Source organism: Lithobates pipiens, unplaced genomic scaffold, assembly GCF_037356315.1.
Source record: "Lithobates pipiens isolate NorthernLeopardFrog02 unplaced genomic scaffold, aLitPip1_a1.2 Scaffold_8, whole genome shotgun sequence".
Lineage (NCBI taxonomy): Eukaryota > Metazoa > Chordata > Amphibia > Anura > Ranidae > Lithobates > Lithobates pipiens.
Window position 1 is genome coordinate 478,309,899 of NW_027507903.1, and position 22,129 is coordinate 478,332,027.

General features: G+C 41.9%; 1 protein-coding gene across 4 annotated transcripts in view; it reads left to right on the forward strand.

The window, feature by feature from the left end:
* Positions 1 to 21,880, forward strand: part of LOC143960307 (uncharacterized) — a 233,298-nt gene extending 211,418 nt beyond the window's left edge. For 3 of the 4 annotated variants that reach the window (XM_077468748.1, XM_077468746.1, XM_077468749.1), the window contains exons 25-27: positions 3,749 to 3,865; positions 7,729 to 7,845; positions 14,794 to 21,880. In XM_077468748.1, coding sequence (XP_077324874.1) covers positions 3,749 to 3,865; positions 7,729 to 7,845; positions 14,794 to 16,500 — 1,941 coding nt within the window. In that variant the 3' untranslated portion in view covers positions 16,501 to 21,880. The remainder of the gene's footprint in view (positions 1 to 3,748; positions 3,866 to 7,728; positions 7,846 to 14,793) is intronic. The other variant, XM_077468750.1, reaches the window with a different exon arrangement.
* Positions 21,881 to 22,129: the final 249 nt, after the last annotated feature.

Here is a 22,129-nt window from a genome sequence, read left to right on the forward strand (position 1 = left end):
GAATAGAGATACTTCACTATTCAGACTTGGATCAGAGCAGGACATGCAGTCAGTGACACATGGGAGGAATGTTATATACTGTAGCTATCTGCTCTCTACGTGGCTCCCACCACTCACACAGCCGGAGTCATCGTGGCTCCCACCACTCACACAGCCGGAGTCCACGGCCAGAAAGCAAGACGGGTGAAGATGGAAGCCTTGTCTGTGGTGACAGCAATGCATACTAGCACATTATGACTTTACCTTGCAGGCTCCAGAAAAAAAAAAACACAGCAGTTGACAGCAATGCATACTAGCACATTATGACTTTACCTTGCAGGCTCCAGAAAAAAAAAAACACAGCAGTTTACTACCACTTTAACATTTTAGCCTAGATACAGAGTACAGGGGTCAGGAATATAAAATGGACAGAGTGCAGATGTCAGGATTATGCAATGTACAGTAACTAGTGTATAGGTCAGGTGTATGAAATGTACAGGTGTCAGGAGTATGTAATGTAAATAGTAAAGGGGCATTTCCCCCATTCGGCCGCTCCGTGAGACGATCGCGGGGATGCCCGCGGCGATCGAGTCCGCGGGTCCCGCGACCGGACTCACGGGGGTCCCGACCAGCGCGATGGCACGGCGGCAACGAATATTGGACGTACATGTACGCCAATATGCCTGCCCGTGCCATGCTGTCGACGTACATCGTCGTGCGCTGGTCGGGAAGTGGTTAATGGTCTTTTTGTGCAGCCTACATATTGTAGGCCGCAACTACATTCAAGCACATACACGGCTCCTTGTGTGTTACAGCAAATAAAGTCCTCAACCTCATAAGTATTGCCTGTGCTAGTGGCTGTGAACTGGAAGTTCTTCTCCGGCTTACTGGTTCTTGTGCAAGCGAAACAGCGCTTGCAAGGGTAAAAACCCTTACCCGAAAAGAAAGTATAATTCTTTTTAGGTGGATCTGGGATGCTCTTAACTAGTCTATCCCTCAAAGTGGGAGCACGTCTATATATGAATTTTGGTATCTTGGGTAAAACATTCTGTAGGTCTTTGTCATTTAATAAAATGTGCCAGTGTTTTAATGTTTTTTTCTACGCTCTTATATTGGAAATTATAGTCCAAAATAATGGCTCCTTCATTAAAACGTTTGCTTGTTACTTCTTGTCTGGTCTTATCTTTTACCAAATTTTGACGATTCATGTCTTCTACTTCCAATATTTTATCCTCAATAAAAGCCTTTTCGTAACCTTTGTCCTGGAATCTTTGACCCATCAGTCTGGCTTGTTCTCGGAATTCCTCCTGCTTACTGCAGTTCCTCCGCAGTCTCATGAGCTGACCCTTTGGAATATTGTAAATCCAGTTCTTATGATGGCAGCTGGTCACCGGGAGATAACTGTTCCTGTCTACATTCTTGAAAAAAGTTTTTGTATGAAGTTTCCCCTCTTCTTGTGAGATCCCTAAGTCCAGGAAGGTGACTTGTGTTTCACTGGAGTCCCATGTGAGCACTATATTCAAGTTATTCTTATTGAGTTTCTCCTGAAATTCATCGAAACTGCTCTTGCTGCCCCTCCAGAGAACTATAATGTCATCTATATATCGTTTGTATATGACCAATTTGACTTGTGGGTTAGAAAACACCATCATATCCTCCCATTGAGACATGAATAGACCCGTTACACTAGGGGCAAACTTGGCACCCATAGCGACTCCTGTAGTCTGATGGTAAAAGTTTTTGTTATACCAGAAATAGTTGTTCTTTAGACAGAAGTCCAAACACTTAACCAGGTATTTTCTTTGAGCACAGATCAAGTTAGAATGTTTTCTAAGACCCCATTTGACTGCTTCACAAGCCTCATAGTGAGGGATGATAGTATACAATGACGCTACATCAGCTGTAGCTAAAATATATGGCCCTTCATTTGAGCATTCTTCCAGAATTTGTAGAATGTGTTTGGTGTCTCTCAGATAAGCTTTAGTATTTTTCACCACCGGTTGGAGAAAATTATCGATATACTCCCCCATTCTTGAGGTAAGCGAATCGATACCGTTCACAATCGGTCTTGGCGGGGGATTGTTCTTGTCTTTGTGAAGTTTAGGTAGATAGTAAATGACTGGGGTCCTCACCGACTCTGGTATCAAAAACTGAGCTTCCTTTTTATTTAGTATAGATTTTTTTGAGACCTAGGTGAACAACTAGTTCCAGCTCCTTCCTACCTCTAAACACCGGATTCTTCGGTAGTTGTTTGTAGGTGTTAGTGTCACTTAATAGATTTACTCCCGTTTCTTCTTTATGTCCAGTGTCTTTAAATCTTCTGTTACAACTTTTTTAAAAACATCTATAAATTTATTATTATTAATCTGAGGGTTAAAAAATGATTTGTTTCTCAAAGTGCTGTGTGCGATTTCATTGGTTGTTGTTGCGTGAATATTCATAGGGTTATTGGTTAGATATTTTTTAATATTCAGGCCTCTTATGTATTTTTGAATATTTATGTATGTCTCGAATTTATCCAAATTCTTCTTAGGGACAAATTTTAGGCCTGTATATACTGTGGCTGGTCTGCAAGTGGTTAAGGGATTGCCTGCACAACCATCTTTATGATATTAATAAGAAACATTTAACTAATGTAGCAAACCGCTTCAACTGTTGTTATGCAAGTGATCCCTCTGCTGTATCTATACCAGGTGTTGAAAAGATCACAGTCCCCAGGAGAGGTGGCGATACGTTCAGATTTTTGTGCAGAAAGGACGTTTTTTGGATCTTCTGTCTGGGTACACGGAAAACTATAGGGCTCAATCATGAACGGGATGTGTCACATTTTTATGAATATAGTACATCCTAGGTTTCTGCTGTTAGTGACCCCGATAAACATATTTTTTTCTGGCTTTTCAAAAAAAAAAATATATTATTATTATAATTTTTTTTCAGTCTGTCTTTCATATGATTTATTTGATGTCCTATATCTGTTATATATGTTAGAGTATTTGCACTTGCATCTCTGAGCAGGGGTTCTTATCTGCCAATTATTGCAAGACGCAAACCAATTGTTCCACACAGATTGTTCAAATCACGAATAATTGTTGCATATATGTAATATATATATATATATATATATATATATATATATATATATATATATATATATAATATAATCTGTAGTGGACATATGTATATGAGCACTAAGGGAGCGTAAAACGCCTTAGCTGGTGGTGCTGTTCCCATCTATTTGTGTTTTTGGTTACGTTTTCTGTTTATTGGCTTGATTAGTTAGGTATTATGTTACTGGGTTTTTGATTCACTTATATTTTTTATGTTTGCTGTGTGCTGGTGTTCGGATGGTTTTTGTTTCACTGTAAATAAATCTCACTTAAACGCATAGACAGTCTGGTCCAAGTTTCTTGAGTGTAGCCATGCAGATTTGGTCATCTCTGCTGCTGAATCCTGACATACCTCCTTCCCTTCTCTGCAATTAGTCTGTATAAGGAAACTTGTGATGAGGGGTGTGAGAAACAGAGAACAAGAATAGGGCACTTCAAGAAGACAAGCACTTAATGTGTAAGAACAGAACACTATAGTGTGAGGGAAGGAAGTAGAATCTTCACTAGAGACATAAGGATGTTGGTAGAACTCCTTGTATGCATCCCAATTCTTCATTTTCAGTTATGACTGGAGTATGCTTTTAATATAACAGGATAACAATTAATATTGTGTTCATAATTGCAGTCTCCGTAGTTATTATTGGTCATCTCTATTCCAACAGGATCAATCTGACCAAACAGACAAGCAGAATTGTACAGAAACCTTTGAAAAACCACAAACAAGAAACAATCCAAAGAATGCAGAGTGTACAGGAGAGGCCAACCTACATCCAGAAAGTGTAATTTCATCTTATTTAATATACTTTTTTTTTATGTATATTTGACAGCTTTGTTTACTATTCCCATTCGAAGCAGGTTGGTGGTTTAAGTTTCCAGCATACACTAAAATCTTTAGATTTTTGGTGGCCTGAACCCAAATGAGAACTAGACTGGGGCAGAAGGAAATTTTCCCCCTTGGGCTGGTGCCTCTGAATAGAGATACTTCACTATTCAGACTTGGATCAGAGCAGGACATGCAGTCAGTGACACATGGGAGGAATGTTATATACTGTAGCTATCTGCTCTCTATGTGGCTCCCACCACTCACACAGCCGGAGTCATCGTGGCTCCCACCACTCACACAGCCGGAGTCCACGGCCAGAAAGCAAGACGGGTGAAGATGGAAGCCTTGTCTGTGGTGACAGCAATGCATACTAGCACATTATGACTTTACCTTGCAGGCTCCAGAAAAAAAAAAACACAGCAGTTTACTACCACTTTAACATTTTAGCCTAGATACAGAGTACAGGGGTCAGGAATATAAAATGGACAGAGTGCAGATGTCAGGATTATGCAATGTACAGTAACTAGTGTATAGGTCAGGTGTATGAAATGTACAGGTGTCAGGAGTATGTAATGTAAATAGTAAAGGGGCATTTCCTCCATTCGGCCGCTCCGTGAGACGATCACGGGGATGCCCGCGGCGATCGAGTCCGCGGGTCCCGCGACCGGACTCACGGGGGTCCCGACCAGCGCGATGGCACGGCGGCAACGAATATTGGACGTACATGTACGCCAATATGCCTGCCCGTGCCATGCTGTCGACGTACATCGTCGTGCGCTGGTCGGGAAGTGGTTAATGGTCTTTTTGTGCAGCCTACATATTGTAGGCCGCAACTACATTCAAGCACATACACGGCTCCTTGTGTGTTACAGCAAATAAAGTCCTCAACCTCATAAGTATTGCCTGTGCTAGTGGCTGTGAACTGGAAGTTCTTCTCCGGCTTACTGGTTCTTGTGCAAGCGAAACAGCGCTTGCAAGGGTAAAAACCCTTACCCGAAAAGAAAGTATAATTCTTTTTAGGTGGATCTGGGATGCTCTTAACTAGTCTATCCCTCAAAGTGGGAGCACGTCTATATATGAATTTTGGTATCTTGGGTAAAACATTCTGTAGGTCTTTGTCATTTAATAAAATGTGCCAGTGTTTTAATGTTTTTTTCTACGCTCTTATATTGGAAATTATAGTCCAAAATAATGGCTCCTTCATTAAAACGTTTGCTTGTTACTTCTTGTCTGGTCTTATCTTTTACCAAATTTTGACGATTCATGTCTTCTACTTCCAATATTTTATCCTCAATAAAAGCCTTTTCGTAACCTTTGTCCTGGAATCTTTGACCCATCAGTCTGGCTTGTTCTCGGAATTCCTCCTGCTTACTGCAGTTCCTCCGCAGTCTCATGAGCTGACCCTTTGGAATATTGTAAATCCAGTTCTTATGATGGCAGCTGGTCACCGGGAGATAACTGTTCCTGTCTACATTCTTGAAAAAAGTTTTTGTATGAAGTTTCCCCTCTTCTTGTGAGATCCCTAAGTCCAGGAAGGTGACTTGTGTTTCACTGGAGTCCCATGTGAGCACTATATTCAAGTTATTCTTATTGAGTTTCTCCTGAAATTCATCGAAACTGCTCTTGCTGCCCCTCCAGAGAACTATAATGTCATCTATATATCGTTTGTATATGACCAATTCGACTTGTGGGTTAGAAAACACCATCATATCCTCCCATTGAGACATGAATAGACCCGTTACGCTAGGGGCAAACTTGGCACCCATAGCGACTCCTGTAGTCTGATGGTAAAAGTTTTTGTTATACCAGAAATAGTTGTTCTTTAGACAGAAGTCCAAACACTTAACCAGGTATTTTCTTTGAGCACAGATCAAGTTAGAATGTTTTCTAAGACCCCATTTGACTGCTTCACAAGCCTCATAGTGAGGGATGATAGTATACAATGACGCTACATCAGCTGTAGCTAAAATATATGGCCCTTCATTTGAGCATTCTTCCAGAATTTGTAGAATGTGTTTGGTGTCTCTCAGATAAGCTTTAGTATTTTTCACCACCGGTTGGAGAAAATTATCGATATACTCCCCCATTCTTGAGGTAAGCAAATCGATACCGTTCACAATCGGTCTTGGTGGGGGATTGTTCTTGTCTTTGTGAAGTTTAGGTAGATTGTAAATGACTGGGGTCCTCACCGACTCTGGTATCAAAAACTGAGCTTCCTTTTTATTTAGTATAGATTTTTTTGAGACCTAGGTGAACAACTAGTTCCAGCTCCTTCCTACCTCTAAACACCGGATTCTTCGGTAGTTGTTTGTAGGTGTTAGTGTCACTTAATAGATTTACTCCCGTTTCTTCTTTATGTCCAGTGTCTTTAAATCTTCTGTTACAACTTTTTTAAAAACATCTATAAATTTATTATTATTAATCTGAGGGTTAAAAAATGATTTGTTTCTCAAAGTGCTGTGTGCGATTTCATTGGTTGTTGTTGCGTGAATATTCATAGGGTTATTGGTTAGATATTTTTTAATATTCAGGCCTCTTATGTATTTTTGAATATTTATGTATGTCTCGAATTTATCCAAATTCTTCTTAGGGACAAATTTTAGGCCTGTATATACTGTGGCTGGTCTGCAAGTGGTTAAGGGATTGCCTGCACAACCATCTTTATGATATTAATAAGAAACATTTAACTAATGTAGCAAACCGCTTCAACTGTTGTTATGCAAGTGATCCCTCTGCTGTATCTATACCAGGTGTTGAAAAGATCACAGTCCCCAGGAGAGGTGGCGATACGTTCAGATTTTTGTGCAGAAAGGAAGTTTTTTGGATCTTCTGTCTGGGTACACGGAAAACTATAGGGCTCAATCATGAACGGGATGTGTCACATTTTTATGAATATAGTACATCCTAGGTTTCTGCTGTTAGTGACCCCGATAAACATATTTTTTTCTGGCTTTTCAAAAAAAAAATATATTATTATTATAATTTTTTTTCAGTCTGTCTTTCATATGATTTATTTGATGTCCTATATCTGTTATATATGTTAGAGTATTTGCACTTGCATCTCTGAGCAGGGGTTCTTATCTGCCAATTATTGCAAGACGCAAACCAATTGTTCCACACAGATTGTTCAAATCACGAATAATTGTTGCATATATGTAATATATATATATATATATATATATATATATATATATATATATATATAATATAATCTGTAGTGGACATATGTATATGAGCACTAAGGGAGCGTAAAACGCCTTAGCTGGTGGTGCTGTTCCCATCTATTCGTGTTTTTGGTTACGTTTTCTGTTTATTGGCTTGATTAGTTAGGTATTATGTTACTGGGTTTTTGATTCACTTATATTTTTTATGTTTGCTGTGTGCTGGTGTTCGGATGGTTTTTGTTTCACTGTAAATAAATCTCACTTAAACGCATAGACAGTCTGGTCCAAGTTTCTTGAGTGTAGCCATGCAGATTTGGTCATCTCTGCTGCTGAATCCTGACATACCTCCTCCCCTTCTCTGCAATTAGTCTGTATAAGGAAACTTGTGATGAGGGGTGTGAGAAACAGAGAACAAGAATAGGGCACTTCAAGAAGACAAGCACTTAATGTGTAAGAACAGAACACTATAGTGTGAGGGAAGGAAGTAGAATCTTCACTAGAGACATAAGGATGTTGGTAGAACTCCTTGTATGCATCCCAATTCTTCATTTTCAGTTATGACTGGAGTATGCTTTTAATATAACAGGATAACAATTAATATTGTGTTCATAATTGCAGTCTCCGTAGTTATTATTGGTCATCTCTATTCCAACAGGATCAATCTGACCAAACAGACAAGCAGAATTGTACAGAAACCTTTGAAAAACCACAAACAAGAAACAATCCAAAGAATGCAGAGTGTACAGGAGAGGCCAACCTACATCCAGAAAGTGTAATTTCATCTTATTTAATATACTTTTTTTTTATGTATATTTGACAGCTTTGTTTACTATTCCCATTCGAAGCAGGTTGGTGGTTTAAGTTTCCAGCATACACTAAAATCTTTAGATTTTTGGTGGCCTGAACCCAAATGAGAACTAGACTGGGGCAGAAGGAAATTTTCCCCCTTGGGCTGGTGCCTCTGAATAGAGATACTTCACTATTCAGACTTGGATCAGAGCAGGACATGCAGTCAGTGACACATGGGAGGAATGTTATATACTGTAGCTATCTGCTCTCTACGTGGCTCCCACCACTCACACAGCCGGAGTCATCGTGGCTCCCACCACTCACACAGCCGGAGTCCACGGCCAGAAAGCAAGACGGGTGAAGATGGAAGCCTTGTCTGTGGTGACAGCAATGCATACTAGCACATTATGACTTTACCTTGCAGGCTCCAGAAAAAAAAAAACACAGCAGTTTACTACCACTTTAACATTTTAGCCTAGATACAGAGTACAGGGGTCAGGAATATAAAATGGACAGAGTGCAGATGTCAGGATTATGCAATGTACAGTAACTAGTGTATAGGTCAGGTGTATGAAATGTACAGGTGTCAGGAGTATGTAATGTAAATAGTAAAGGGGCATGTAATCTATCAAGAGTAGGGGTCAGTAGTGGGTAATGCACAGATTGCAGGAGTAGTCAGGTATAGTTGATGTGCACAGTGCAGGAGTAAGCCCAGCACCCCCTTTGATTCATTTTGCCACTTCCCTTTATGCATAACACAGCAGTACCCCCTATTCACACACACAATTTATATACATACACACATTGTATACACGCATACATTGTTATACCCATATACACACACATATCCACTTGCATACACACAGATGCACACAGTTATACCCATATACACACTGTATACATACACACAAAAACATATACACAACACACACACAAACATACACTCACAATATTATACCTATATACACACATATGTGCACATACTGTAACACCCATATACACACACTGTATATATACACATACAAAAAATAAACAAAATAAATTACCATTCTGCTGACATGGCTGGCTGTTCTATCACCTACTCCTGCCAGCGGGAATGCATTGAGTGGCTGTGCTAATAAGGAGCATTTTGACGGGATGTGTCCTTATTAAGGCTGCCCTCCTTATGCCTTTATAGAAAAAAATGTAGCTGCCCAGAAGCAACATGTTGGGCAGCCCCGGCAATGAGAGTGAAATGGTTGGCTGGGATGTAGGGGCCAGAGTGCTAGCCAGGAGATGCAGAGAATGTTTCCCAGCCTGATGCTAATGCCATGGATGCTGTGGGAGGGGTTTGGACCCCCTATCTTCCCCTTATCTTTGACGCTTGTTGGTGGGGTGCAGCGAGGGCAGGGACAATAATTTGCAGAGTTGGGTGCAACAGAAAACTTGTATTGAAGTGATGCAGCAAAAGTTCACAACAAACACAATGGGACATGAAGAAGTAGGTTCCAGCTGAACAGTGTCTGTTGAGAGGGGAAAGAATGCGGCCTGGCCGTCTCATACCCAATCAGGATGGTATCCAGAGAGATGCAACACTACTCTTTCCCTCCTTGTCAGAAACCTTTTCCTAGCACTATTACTGTCCCTCAGGCCCGGACTGGGACAAAAAATAGGCCCGGGCAATTTAGACTGAGCAGACAATTTTCCAGCAACTGCCTGTTCGCGAGGGCAGGTGGTGATGGGATAATCACGGAGTCAGTCCTCTGTAATGTAATGGGGGCACTGTGATATAAAGGGGACTGTCTGTAAATGAAACTGTAATGATTACAGTCCCCCTTTACAGTGCAGTTCCCTTTTCATCAAAATGCCCCTACCAATCACAGCCTTCCATTACAGTGCCCCTTGCAGTCATGCCCCCTCATTTTTCTCTGTAATCGCAGTGGCCCCTGTTACTGTCTGCCTCCCCTGCACAGTCCTACCTTTGGCAGGGCAGAGGCAGGACTCAGCTTGTATATCCTCTACCATCTCTCCCACCCCTCCAACGATGTCATCCTATAAGCAGAGTAGGGGGCGGGAGGAGCTGTAGATCAGGATTATATTAACAAACGGGTGATTACCTGCTTGTTGTTATTAAAAGACTCCCACTTTATTGAACCTGTATTACCATTGATTAGGTCTTTCTGCACCAAGGCTTTGTTCTCTTCTTTTTTCACCTATAATATTTTAGGTTTTCCCATTTTCTATTTTTTTCTTATTCCGGTTTCTTACTCTTCGTGTTCTTTCATTTTTATCCTTTATTTTTTATTTCTCCTTTTTTTCCTTTTCTTTTATTTTTAATTATATTTTTATATTTATGTTTTATTTATTTTTATTACTTAGGTAATTTTCTTGTTTTTTTTTTAAGTTTATTTTCATACATTTTTCTCAGTTGTACCTTATCCTCTTAACCACTTGCCGACCGCCGCACGACGATGTACGTCGACAGAATGGCACGGCAGGCATATGGGCGTACCTGTACGTCCCTGCCTTCCCGCGGGTGGGGGGCCCGATCGCCCCCCCCCCCCCCCCCCCCCCGGTGCCAGCGGCGGTCGGTTTTCGTTCAGAAGCGATCCGGGATGAGGGGGCGGCCATTCATTCATGGCTACCCCCTCTCGATCGCTCCTGACGAATGGAAGTGAGGCGTGACATCACTTCCTCTCCTGTAATGTAAACACAGGAGAGGAAGTGATGTAATCTCTCCTCCGTGTCGGTATTTTTCATTCCGGCACCGAGGAGAGAGGATCGGTGAGTTGCACCAACACGACACTTCACAGTAGAACATGCCAGGCACACTCACACCCTCCCTTCACCCCCCGATCACCCCCCCAATCACCCCTGCCCCCCCAATCACAGTGACACCAATTGCATTTTTTATTTTTTTTTGCATTGGTGTCATTTGTGACTGTAATAACTGTTAGGGCAGTTAGGGTTAGCCCCCTTTAGCTCTAGGGTACCCCCCTAACCCCCCCAATAAAGGTTTAACCCTGTGATCACCCCCCGTCGCCAGTGTCACTAAGGCTGAGTTCACATTGCAGCGGTTTATGAGAACGGATGTGATTCGCACCGCACTGCAGTGCAAATCACATCCGATCTCTGTGCGATTCGAGTTCAGCCATACAGATAGTATGGCTGAATTCGCGCCGCACCCGCCGCAAATTCGCACGGGACCCTTTTTTTGGTCCGCAGCAGAATCGGATCGCATGGGTGTTCACACCATGCGATCCGAGTTTGCAGTTCGCACTGCGATATGCGAACTGATCTGGGGGTGTCATTAACATTTCACTGACACTCCCAGCAGTTCGCATAGGGCAGTGTGAACTGCCGCCCGGAGGCATGCAATGCGGGAACCCGCCGCGGATTCGTGGCGTTCCCGCATCGCTCCAGTGTGAACCCAGCCTAATAAGCGATCGTTTTTCTGACCGCTGTATTAGTGTCACAGGTGACGCTAGTTAGGCAGGTAGGTATTTAGGTTCGCCGCAGCTTTTTATAGCGCCAGGGACCCCCATATACTACCGCATAAAGCCCCCTGATTGCCCCCTAGTTAACCCTTTCACCAGTGATCACCATATAACTGTTACAGGTGATGCTGGTTGGTTAGTTATTTTTTTATAGTTTCAGGGTACCCGCCATTTATTACCTAATAAAGGTTTAACCCCCTGATCACCCGGCTGGTGTCATTTGTGACTGTAATAACTGTTAGGGCAGTTAGGGTTAGCCCCCTTTAGTTCTAAGGTACCCCCCTAACCCCCCCAATAAAGGTTTAACCCCGTGATCACCCCCCGTCGCCAGTGTCACTAAGGCTGGGTTCACATTGCAGCGGTCTATGAGAACGGATGTGATTCGCACCGCACTGCAGTGCAAATCACATCCGATCTCTGTGCGATTCGAGTTCAGCCATACAGATAGTATGGCTGAATTCGCGCCGCACCCGCCGCAAACTCGCACGGGACCCTTTTTTTGGTCCGCAGCAGAATCGGATCGCATGGGTGTTCACACCATGCGATCCCAGTTTGCAGATCGCACTGCGATATGCGAACTGATCTGGAGGTGTCATTAACATTTCACTGACACTCCCAGCAGTTCGCATAGGGCAGTGTGAACTGCCGCCGTGAGGCATGCGATGCGGGAACCCGCCGCGGATTTGTGGCGTTCCCGCATCGCTCCAGTGTGAACCCAGCCTAATAAGCGATCGTTTCTATGATCGCTGTATTAGTGTCACAGGTGACGCCAGTTAGGCAGGTAGGTATTTAGGTTCGCTGCAGCTTTTTATAGCGCCAGGGACCCCCATATACTACCGCATAAAGCCCCCTGATTGCCCCCTAGTTAACCCTTTCACCAGTGATCACCATATAACTGTTAGGCCGCGTACACACGCGGGGACTGTTCGCTCAACTTTGTCCGCTGAACAGTGTTTCAGCGGACAGTCCGCCCGTGTGTGGGCTTTCAGCGGACAGTTTCAGCGGACAGTTTGACGAACAAAGTTTTTCGGAAATTCCGAAAAACTGTCCGCTGAAACTTGGTTTGAGCGAACAGTCCGCCCGTGTGTAGGCTACTTTCGAAATGAGCAAACTGTTCCCGCTCGGAGGAAAGTCTGCTCATTTCGAGCGCGTCTCCAGGTAGGCGGGGCCCGCGAAGGAGACTTCGCGGGCCCCGTCGCCTGGTATGGACTTAAAGGGGAACCCCAACGCCGAAAAAAATCGGCGTGGGGGTCCCCCCAAAGTCCACAACAGACCCTTGTTCGAGCACGCTACCCGGCCGGCCAGGAAAGGGGGGCGAGCGAGCGCGCCCCCCTCCTGAGCCGTACCAGGCCGCGTGCCCTCAACATGGGGGGTGCCTTGGGGAAGGGGGGCCGCGCGGCCCCCCCACCCCAAAGCACCTTGTGCCCATGTTGATGAGGACAAGGGCCTCTTCCCGACAACCCTGGCCGTTGGTTGTCGGGGTCTGCGGGCGGGGGGCTTATCGGAATCCGGGAGCCCCCTTTAATAAGGGGGCCCCCGGATACCGGCCCCCCACCCTATGTGAATGAGTATGGGGTACAATGTACCCCTACCCATTCACCTGTAAAATAAAAGTACCCAAAAAAAAACACAACACACGAGATAAAATATTTTATTGCACAGCTCCGGGGGTCTTCCATCTTCGGGGGTCTTGTCCCCCTCTTCGGTTCTTCTGCCGGGCCACCGCGCCTTCTTATAGCTCTTTTGCAGGCGGTGGCAGACCCCCGGAGCTGTGCAATAAAATATTTTATCTCGTGTGTTGTGTTTTTTTTTGGGTACTTTTATTTTACAGGTGAATGGGTAGGGGTACATTGTACATGGGGACAAGGTGCTTTGGGGTGGGGGGGCCGCGCGGCCCCCCTTCCCCAAGGCACCCCCCATGTTGAGGGCACGCGGCCTGGTACGGCTCAGGAGGGGGGCGCGCTCGCTCGCCCCCCTTTCCTGGCCGGCCGGGTAGCGTGCTCGAACAAGGGTCTGTTGTGGACTTTGGGGGGACCCCCACGCCGATTTTTTTTCGGCGTTGGGGTTCCCCTTTAAGTCCATTCCAGGCGGCGGAGCCCGCCTACCTTCACACGCGCTCGAAATGAGCGGACTGTTGCCTCGTGTGTGGGCTTTCAAAAGTTGCGCGGACTTAGTACGACGAACTAAGTCCGCTCAAAAAAAGTGCCGTGTGTGGGCAAGTTCCTTCATTCAAAAGTTTGAGCGGACTGTTTGACGAACTTAGTTTCGGCAAACAGTCCCCGCGTGTGTACGCGGCCTTACAGGTGACGCTGGTTGGTTAGTTATTTTTTTATAGTTTCAGGGCACCCGCCATTTATTACCTAGTCTCACTAGTGTACCCCTAAATTTAGGGGTGTCTACTTTCCAAAATGGGGTCATTTGGGGGGGGTTTGTGCCATCTTGGCATTTTATGGCCTTCAAAACTGTAACGCCCTTAGAAAGCCTGAAGGCGGTGCTTGGTTTTCCGGGCCCCGTACGCGGCTAGGCTCCCAAAAAGTCCCACATATGTGGTATCCCCGTACTCAGGAGAAGCAGCAGAATTTATTTTCGGGTGTCATTTCACATATGCCCATGGCATGTGTGAGCAATATATCATTTAGTGACAACTTTGTGAAAAAAATAAATAAATAAATTAAAGTTTGTAATTTTCCCGCAACTTGTGGCAAAATATAAAATATTCCATGGACTCAACATGCCTCTCAGCAAATAGCTTGGGGTGTCTACTTTCTAAAATGGGGTCATTTGTGGGGGTTTTGTGCCATCTTGGCATTTTATGGCCTTTAAAACTGTAATAGGTAGTGAGAAGTGAAATCAAAAATTTACGCCCTTAGAAAGCCTGAAGGCGGTGTTTGGTTTTCGGGGCCCCGTACGCGGCTAGGCTCCCAAAAAGTCCCACATATGTGGTATCCTCGTACTCAGGAGAAGCAGCAGAATTTATTTTGGGGTGTCATTTCACATATGCCCATAGCATGTGTGAGCAATATATCATTTAGTGACAACTTTGTGTAAAAAACAAATGCCCGGTGGGCCCTATGGCCAGTCGGGGCCTGCTGTCCCTCAAAGATGGAGTATTTGTCACTACTATCAGCTCGCCAAAACCGTGCCACACCTGGGAGCCTGGGCCTTAAAAAGGCTCTGCCTGACCCAAGATTACCACAGAGTCACATGGGGCAATAGCATCTAATCAGATCGCTTCCCCAGTGACCCAGAAAACCATGTTTTTCCTGCCTTCCTCTCCATCTGCAGTGCCACCGTCAATAGCACAACCTGCAGTAGAGAAAGTAGACTGCACTTGCCTACACGCTGCTGTGATCACACCATTATAGTTTGTCATCATAAATATCAATATTCATACTGACCAAGAACAAAATAATTGTATATGTTGCTTAAACCACATTTTTTCTTTTACCTTATAGAAATGTATCATTCAATCCAACAATAAGTCACAAGTCATTACTTTTATGCATAAAGGTAAAGAGAATAACTGTATTGTGGAAGGGAATATAACAGTTATTAACTACGCAAAGAAATATATAGACTCAGAAAACATTATCCTTTATTCAAGTAAACTTAAAGCAATCGTCAACCCTTTTGTACCATGCTGTGCCCTGGAGGAAGGAGAAAAAATAGAGATAATATGCAAAAGAAAATTCAAGAACAAAAAAACCATCCTGTCATTACTTCCAGACTCCAACTATAATGTATGTGACAAAGGAATTTTTTTTAAAGTGCAATGTAAAGGCTGCACTGAAGGGGATGGTCCAAGACATATATTGCGTGATTGTAGATGCACCTGGAAAAAAAAGCCTCTAGCTGTGTACGGGAGACCAGATCAGACAATAGAAGAGGCAATTCGAAATGATAAACGGTTTGATATCAACAGCGAGTTCAGTCTTAAAAATCCAAACAAAGCACCATTAGATGAATGGGACATAACTTTGTCATTTCTTGACCCTGATGTGGTGTATACAATTCAGGTGACAAATTCTAAGAAGCCAAATAGCAGACCTGATCCTAAGACCCAGAAATCTGAGGGCTTGCAAAGCTCTGATGAGAGAAATAATAACTTTCAAATGAGACAAGAAGTTCCCCAAATGTCATCAGTTCCCCAATCTGAGCCTGAAATTCCTGAAATCTGTCGGACACCTAAAAGTGAGAAATTTTCAAGCGCATTTAATAATGTTAGTAAAGTTGAGAAAAAGCAGATAATATCTGATATGATTACAGATTACAGACATAATGTCATGTACAAGGAGGCCATGCTGGCTACCACTCATCGACTACTGACTCAGCACCTAGACAGTGTGGGACTAATTAAATTTAGACTTGACACAGAGTCCAGTGGTACCTTCTTCCTTCTAACTGAGAATCTGGGTCTCACCTGTTGCCATGTTCTGAAATGTCTGATAGAGTCAGGATTTGACTGGAAACATAACGTTATACCCAGTGGTGGAGTAGTGTTTAACTATGAGAGTGAATCAAATGAACCACCTGAATTCCATCAATGCATTGTTAGATATTACAATGAGATGTATGATTTTGCATTTGTACAGATTTCACCAGAAATGCCTGGGAAAGGCTTGTTGAAATATGTGGCCCCTCCCCCAAAGGATGGTGCAGTCAGTATCATTGGCCATCCAGGTGGTTTATACAAAAAAATTGATCATATGTGTTCAGTGGTGAATTTTTCCAAAAGAGCTAACACAATCGCCAACACAATTTTTTCTGATAAATCTTACATTCAAGTTCTTTTAAAGCACAGTTTTAATATACTGTCCAGCAAAGATGTTGTGACTTATGACACATGTCTTTATGAAGGGGCTTCTGGTGGTCCAGTTTTCGATGACCGTGGGGGCCTTGTGGCAATGCACTGTGGAGGATTTGTCGCTGACACTCATTTAAACAAGAAGAGCATAATTGAGTATGGTGTCAACATTGTTGACATTCTTATTTTTGGATCTAATCAGGCAGAATTCTGCTCATCATTTTGTGAAGTAATTAAATGTAATGAAAAGCTTTACAGATATATAATAAAATATATACAGCAAGGAGAACACTCAGACACAATGCAGCCTGCTATTAGGCTTTTTCTCGAAATGTGTGCGAACAACCTAAATTGCTAGTGGAGTAAAATCCCAACCACAGTAATTTTAAAGTACACAAGTTCACTATTTGTTTTACATTTTTGAAAGGGGAGGATTAACTACGTGTACTTACCTGTATATACCCCTTCATTACCAGGTCAGTTTTCAGTGCTTTGGTAGGTTGACTGACAATTACTCTTTTGTACAATACTGTACTAAAATGAATTTTATATAACCACTGTTTTTTTTTTTTTTTTTTACTATAAGGGTAAAAAGACTGAATGTTTATTAAAAACAAAACAAACAAAAAAAACTGTTTCCCTTTCTTTATGTTATAAAACATATCAAATAAAAATGGCAGCATAATAGAAACAGCACCGAAATTATAGCTGTTTAGAAAATACACAATTTTTTTTGCCACAATTTTTGGAAATGAGTAAACATGCCTGTAGTGAGGTGATGAAAACACTGAGCTTGGTAATAGTGTACTAGATTTAGCGCATTAATGTAAAGGTCATTAAAGCGGTTTTGTACAGAAAATTGCAAGTTCATCTTATTCAAATGGCTTTGGAACATAGATGCAGTTATGACCATTGAAATAAAATAATATGCAGTATTTACCTTTTATTTTTAATGTTTATGCCGACTTCCGGGCTCTCCTCCCGTGGGAGTAGGCGTGTTTATCGGCTTCGCAATGGTCCCTGGGAACTTTTTTAGCTATTTCCCAGGAATCAGTGGGGGACACAGTCATGCCGAAATCTCGTGAGATTTCGGAAGGAGGACGCCGGTCACGTGACGAGGGCATGTCCGAAATTGCCATTTTGAAAGTGGGCAGGCAGCTCTATCTGCCATTACCACTATAGCACACATAGCAAGAGGAAGGAAAACAAAGAGGACACTCAATGAGCATGTGCGAGATGGAGCGGTGGATGCTGGGAGCTCAGTGTCATCGCATCCAGGAAGTAAATGCCTGTGGGCTTCAAACGCCCACAGTGAAAATGGAAACCGCCGGACTGCTTTTTTTAAAGTTTTCCTTAGCAATGAAATCGTCACGCCAGGGGTTAAAAAGACGCCGATCATGACTGAAAAGACACCGTAGGAATCGCCCACCAGTGACACAGGTAAAAAAAAAAAAAAAACGGCAGCGGAATCCCGCTTTAAGAGAGAGAGGACAAAGTGGAAAAGGTAAAAAAAAATAAAAAATTATCCCACAATCAAATTGTTTAACACCACCTCACCTTCGATCTGCTTCTGCCTATGATTCCTATTTCTTAAGGCCCCATTCACACCTTAGCGTAGCGTTTTCAGGCAGAAAGTCACGCAAATTTTCCGGGATTTTGTACAGGTCAAAAGGTCACCAATGTAAAAAGCAGAAAAACGCCCAAATCTGCCTAAAAAAAAGTTCAAGAACTTGTTTGAGCTTCAGGCGTTTTGGAGCTTCTGGCTTCAGGTGTTTTGGAGTGGAGATGTGAACCATCTCCATTGAGAATAATATATTTTTTTCCCTCCAGCATTTTGTAGCTTCAGGCTTCAAGCTACAAAACGCTCAGGTGTGAATGGGGCCTTAGTATATCCTCCTTCCTACACTTTATTCATTGTGACAGGAAGGGGAGAGGTCTCAGGAGTATACAGTAGTAGTGTTTATCTTTGTGATTGCTGAGATTGTCTATCACAGTGATCACAAGGCATGAAGCCACTCTTATTGGCTCTGTGCATTTTGGCCTGTCATCTAATTTGTCTAATGACAGCTCAACCACAGACAATATGCATGCCACAAGTATGGTCAACTATGCCATCTTTTTTTGGCACAAGTATTGCCATCTGAATCTCATTAGGGAGATTTCCCTTCATTTCCCATCCAGTAAACTCAACGAGAAATTAAAAGATACCTTTCCAATGTGAAGGAAATACCCTCTTAGACAGTTGTCACAGGACAAGTGTCACCACTGAAAGACTTCCTCCCTCTGCAACACCAAATTTTAGATTCACCCTCACTTTTATTCTCGGTGACTTTGGTAATCAGGACAATTATAGAGAATGAACCCCCTAACAGATAGAGACTAGGGCTGCAACTAACGATTATTTTCATAATCGATTAGTTGGCCGATTATTTTTTCAATTAATCGGTTAATAACCTTAGAAAAAAAAGTGTGGTGTATAATTTAGTTAATATGTAAAGTTTTAAAAAAAAGGGCAATTTATTCTTAAATATCTATGTGCAGTGGTAAATATAAATAACCAACTATATGGTTAGGGAGCAAAAAATATAATCCACTCTGAGAATAAGAGATAGAAGAGATATACTGTATATACTATTAGAGGAGATATACTGTATAAACTACAAGTGTGCATATATACTGTACATACTATTAAAGGGTGAGTCTGATAAATATCATCAGACTCAGAGATCAAATGGCTTCCTTCAAAAAAAAAATTATTTTAAGAATGTTCGTTAGATTTTCTAATCGTTAGTGGGGTCAAATCGACGTTCATTTTCAACCACAGTGATGGGAAAATTTGGAAATAGAAAACTTCTTGGTCAAAGGAATTTTCAGACAGTGTATGTGATTTTTTGTTCAGAAATTACATTCATTTTAAAAACAGAAATTTTAAAAACCAGTGAAAATTTCAAACAACATTTCTTTCATTCAGCGAATGTACAAAGATTTTTCGTCTGAATGTTCTCATCTGAAAATTGATCCGTGTGGCCAGCATAAGGCTCAGTACACACCTATGCAGTTTACTTTTGATCTGTTTCTGCAGTGCTTTTTGCTGTGCGTTTTTGATTTTTGCACACGTGATTTTGCTGTGATTTGCGTTTTTGAATTTTTTTTGGCCAATTTGTTGTTGGGCAGATTAAAAAACAAACATAAATTTCTGCAAAAACGCATTAAATGCTCTTCTGCAGCTTCTCCGTTGAAGTATATTGAACCAAAAAAGCACAGTTTTTGTGTTAAAAAAAAAAGTCCCTGACCCTTTCCAAATACGCAGCGGCTGAAAAAAGCATAGATGTGAATGTGTCCAATGGGAAAGCATGTTAATGAACTGCAGTGCGCTTCTGCAAAAAGCACCAAAAAACACATAGATGTGAGCCAGGTCTAAGGCTGGATTCACACCTATGCAGTTTTAGTGCTTTTTACATTTTGCAGATTTGCACTGCAGTCTATTTAACATGGTTTCCTATGGAACACGTTCCGTGGTGCAAATCTGTAAAATGCAAAAAGCACTAGAAATGCCTAGTTGTGAATCCAGCCTAAGACGTTTAGTAACACAATGGGGTTAAAAAAACTAAAATTAGCCCTTTATAGTACAAAAAAAAGCAGATAATCACTACTGCAAGGGGTTAATTTTTTTTTACTGTAGAACTGTGAAAGTAATATCTACAGTAGTGATTATTTGCTGTTTTTGTACTATAAAGGGCTAATTTTTATTTATTTTTTAACCCCATTATGTTACTGGCAGATTAATTGATTACTATTTTCATAATCGATTAATTTCATAATCAATTAGTTGTCGATTAATCGATTAGTTGTTTCAGCCCTATTAGAGACATCAATAAAAATAATAGAAAAATAACCAAAACCACCAGCACTAAATTATGTTTGAATCTCCAAGTTGATTTATTGTTCAATGAATTTATGACTGTTAGTAACTGAAATGATACCTATTTGTAAACTCTTTAACCACTTACTGACTGATGTACATATAATCCAGCCTGTTGGCAAGCGGTTATACCAAGATCATGACTGTAGATGCAGCCATGATTTTGCTGTCAATTTTTTACAGCCAGTGATCAGCATCTATCTAGTAAAAGTGATTCAGGCGGCTCCCACTTTTACAGTACCCCCTTCTTGCAGTAAATGGACAGAATGGCCTCATACTGAGGCCATCCTGGCCTCTGTGTGTGGCCTCCTGGCCTCTGGCCATCAAGATCTTCTGTGGCTAATGAAGCCAGAAGAGGATTTCATCACTTTTATTTCCAGAGCAGTTATTTTCTGGTTGTTACAGCCAGGAAAGCAGTCAATCAAGCAGAATATGTGCTTGTTTAGCTGCTTTGAAGGGAAGGTAGGAGGGTCTAATAGACCCCTGATGTCTCCATAAAGAGTACCTGTGACCTGCCCAAAACTGTTACATAGGGGGCTTGCTAGCCTCCTTGTGATAGCAATAAAGTTAAATAAAAAAAATGGAAAAAAATTTAAACAAAAAAATAAAATAAAGATCGTTTACAAAAATGGAAAAAGAAACCCCTACGCATACACGCAAATGCATGTGTAGGTCCAGACATGTAAGTAAACAGCGATTGCACCACACATGGGGTATTGCTGCCAATATTAGAATGAGAGCACTAATTCTAGGGCCATCATTCATGAATAAGGCTGCTTTCACACTGAGACTCCATGCACACTGGAGCGCATAAAAGGCCATTGGAGTTTGGGAGTTTTTTTTTAAACAGCCCATAAACGTCACTCTGACATTTTTGATCAGCAGTGGAGTTTATGGGCTGTTTTCTGAATGCCATAAAATGGCGTTCCAGAGTAGTTTTTCTGAGCACAAAAAACGCCAAAAGCTCATAAATGCTGATAAACGTTGAGAAACGCTCAAAAACGTGGTTCACCAGCGTTTTTTAACGTTTTTGATGGAGCCTGAAACTTTTGTAAAATGTTTAAAAAACGCAGAGCACGATTTAAATGCGTTGAGTTAAAATTTAGTGAAATGCACATGCTTACCGCATTTTTAAGGCTGCCAAAAAATAACAATTGTATTTGGGTACAGTATTGCATGACTGAGTAATTGGCATTCAAAATGTGACAGCGCTGAAAGCTGAAATTTAGCCTGGGCAGGAAGGGGGTAAAAGTGGCTAACAATCAGCATCTTTTGCCACGCAACCCCAAAAATGCACCTGAAAGCCCATCCTGTGACGTGAATGGAAGGTGTATTTTTGGTGTGCTTTTGAAAAGAACAGCAAAGAAGCAGCATGCTTCACTTTTCAGACAGCAGCTACAAATACTGATATATTTGCTTTGGGTGAGATCACCCTTAAAATATGATCACCAAGGAATCTCTAGACACAAGACCTGTCAGCCAGCTAATAGAACAGCCTTCTCAGGCTTGTAGTTCCCTGAGTATTAGAGGGTACAGATTACCCGATTCCAAAATGATCTGAATTTAAAATGGAATAGCTTAACAATACAAAAAGTTGAAAGTCTATATTTGCATCTTACCTATATTTTGATTAAACAAATCACTCCCTACTATGTTACTCATCAGTGCGATAAAATATCATGTCTGTGCCACAGAGCTAATGCTTTGACTTATTCTGTTACTGTATGTGCTAGAGAATATACAAATGTTTCTTTTTTTTTCTGTATTTCCATCTATAATAATCCTGCATATTCTAATAAAGAAAATCTCTATTTCACGTCCTGTCTATGTGATATTATTATTATTGTTATTAGTATTATTGTTACCTGTAAAAAAGAAGACCAGGCCTTTTCTGACACTTTGTTTAGGCTGGGTTCAAACTATCTTTGCATGCGGCTCACAGCATGAGTCCAGTGCAAATTTTTGGCTGCATTCAGACCTGAAATGGACCAAAAAACGCACAGGGCTCCTGTGCAAATTCTCACCAGAGCCGCAGCGGAGATATGTGAACGGACTCCATAGAAAG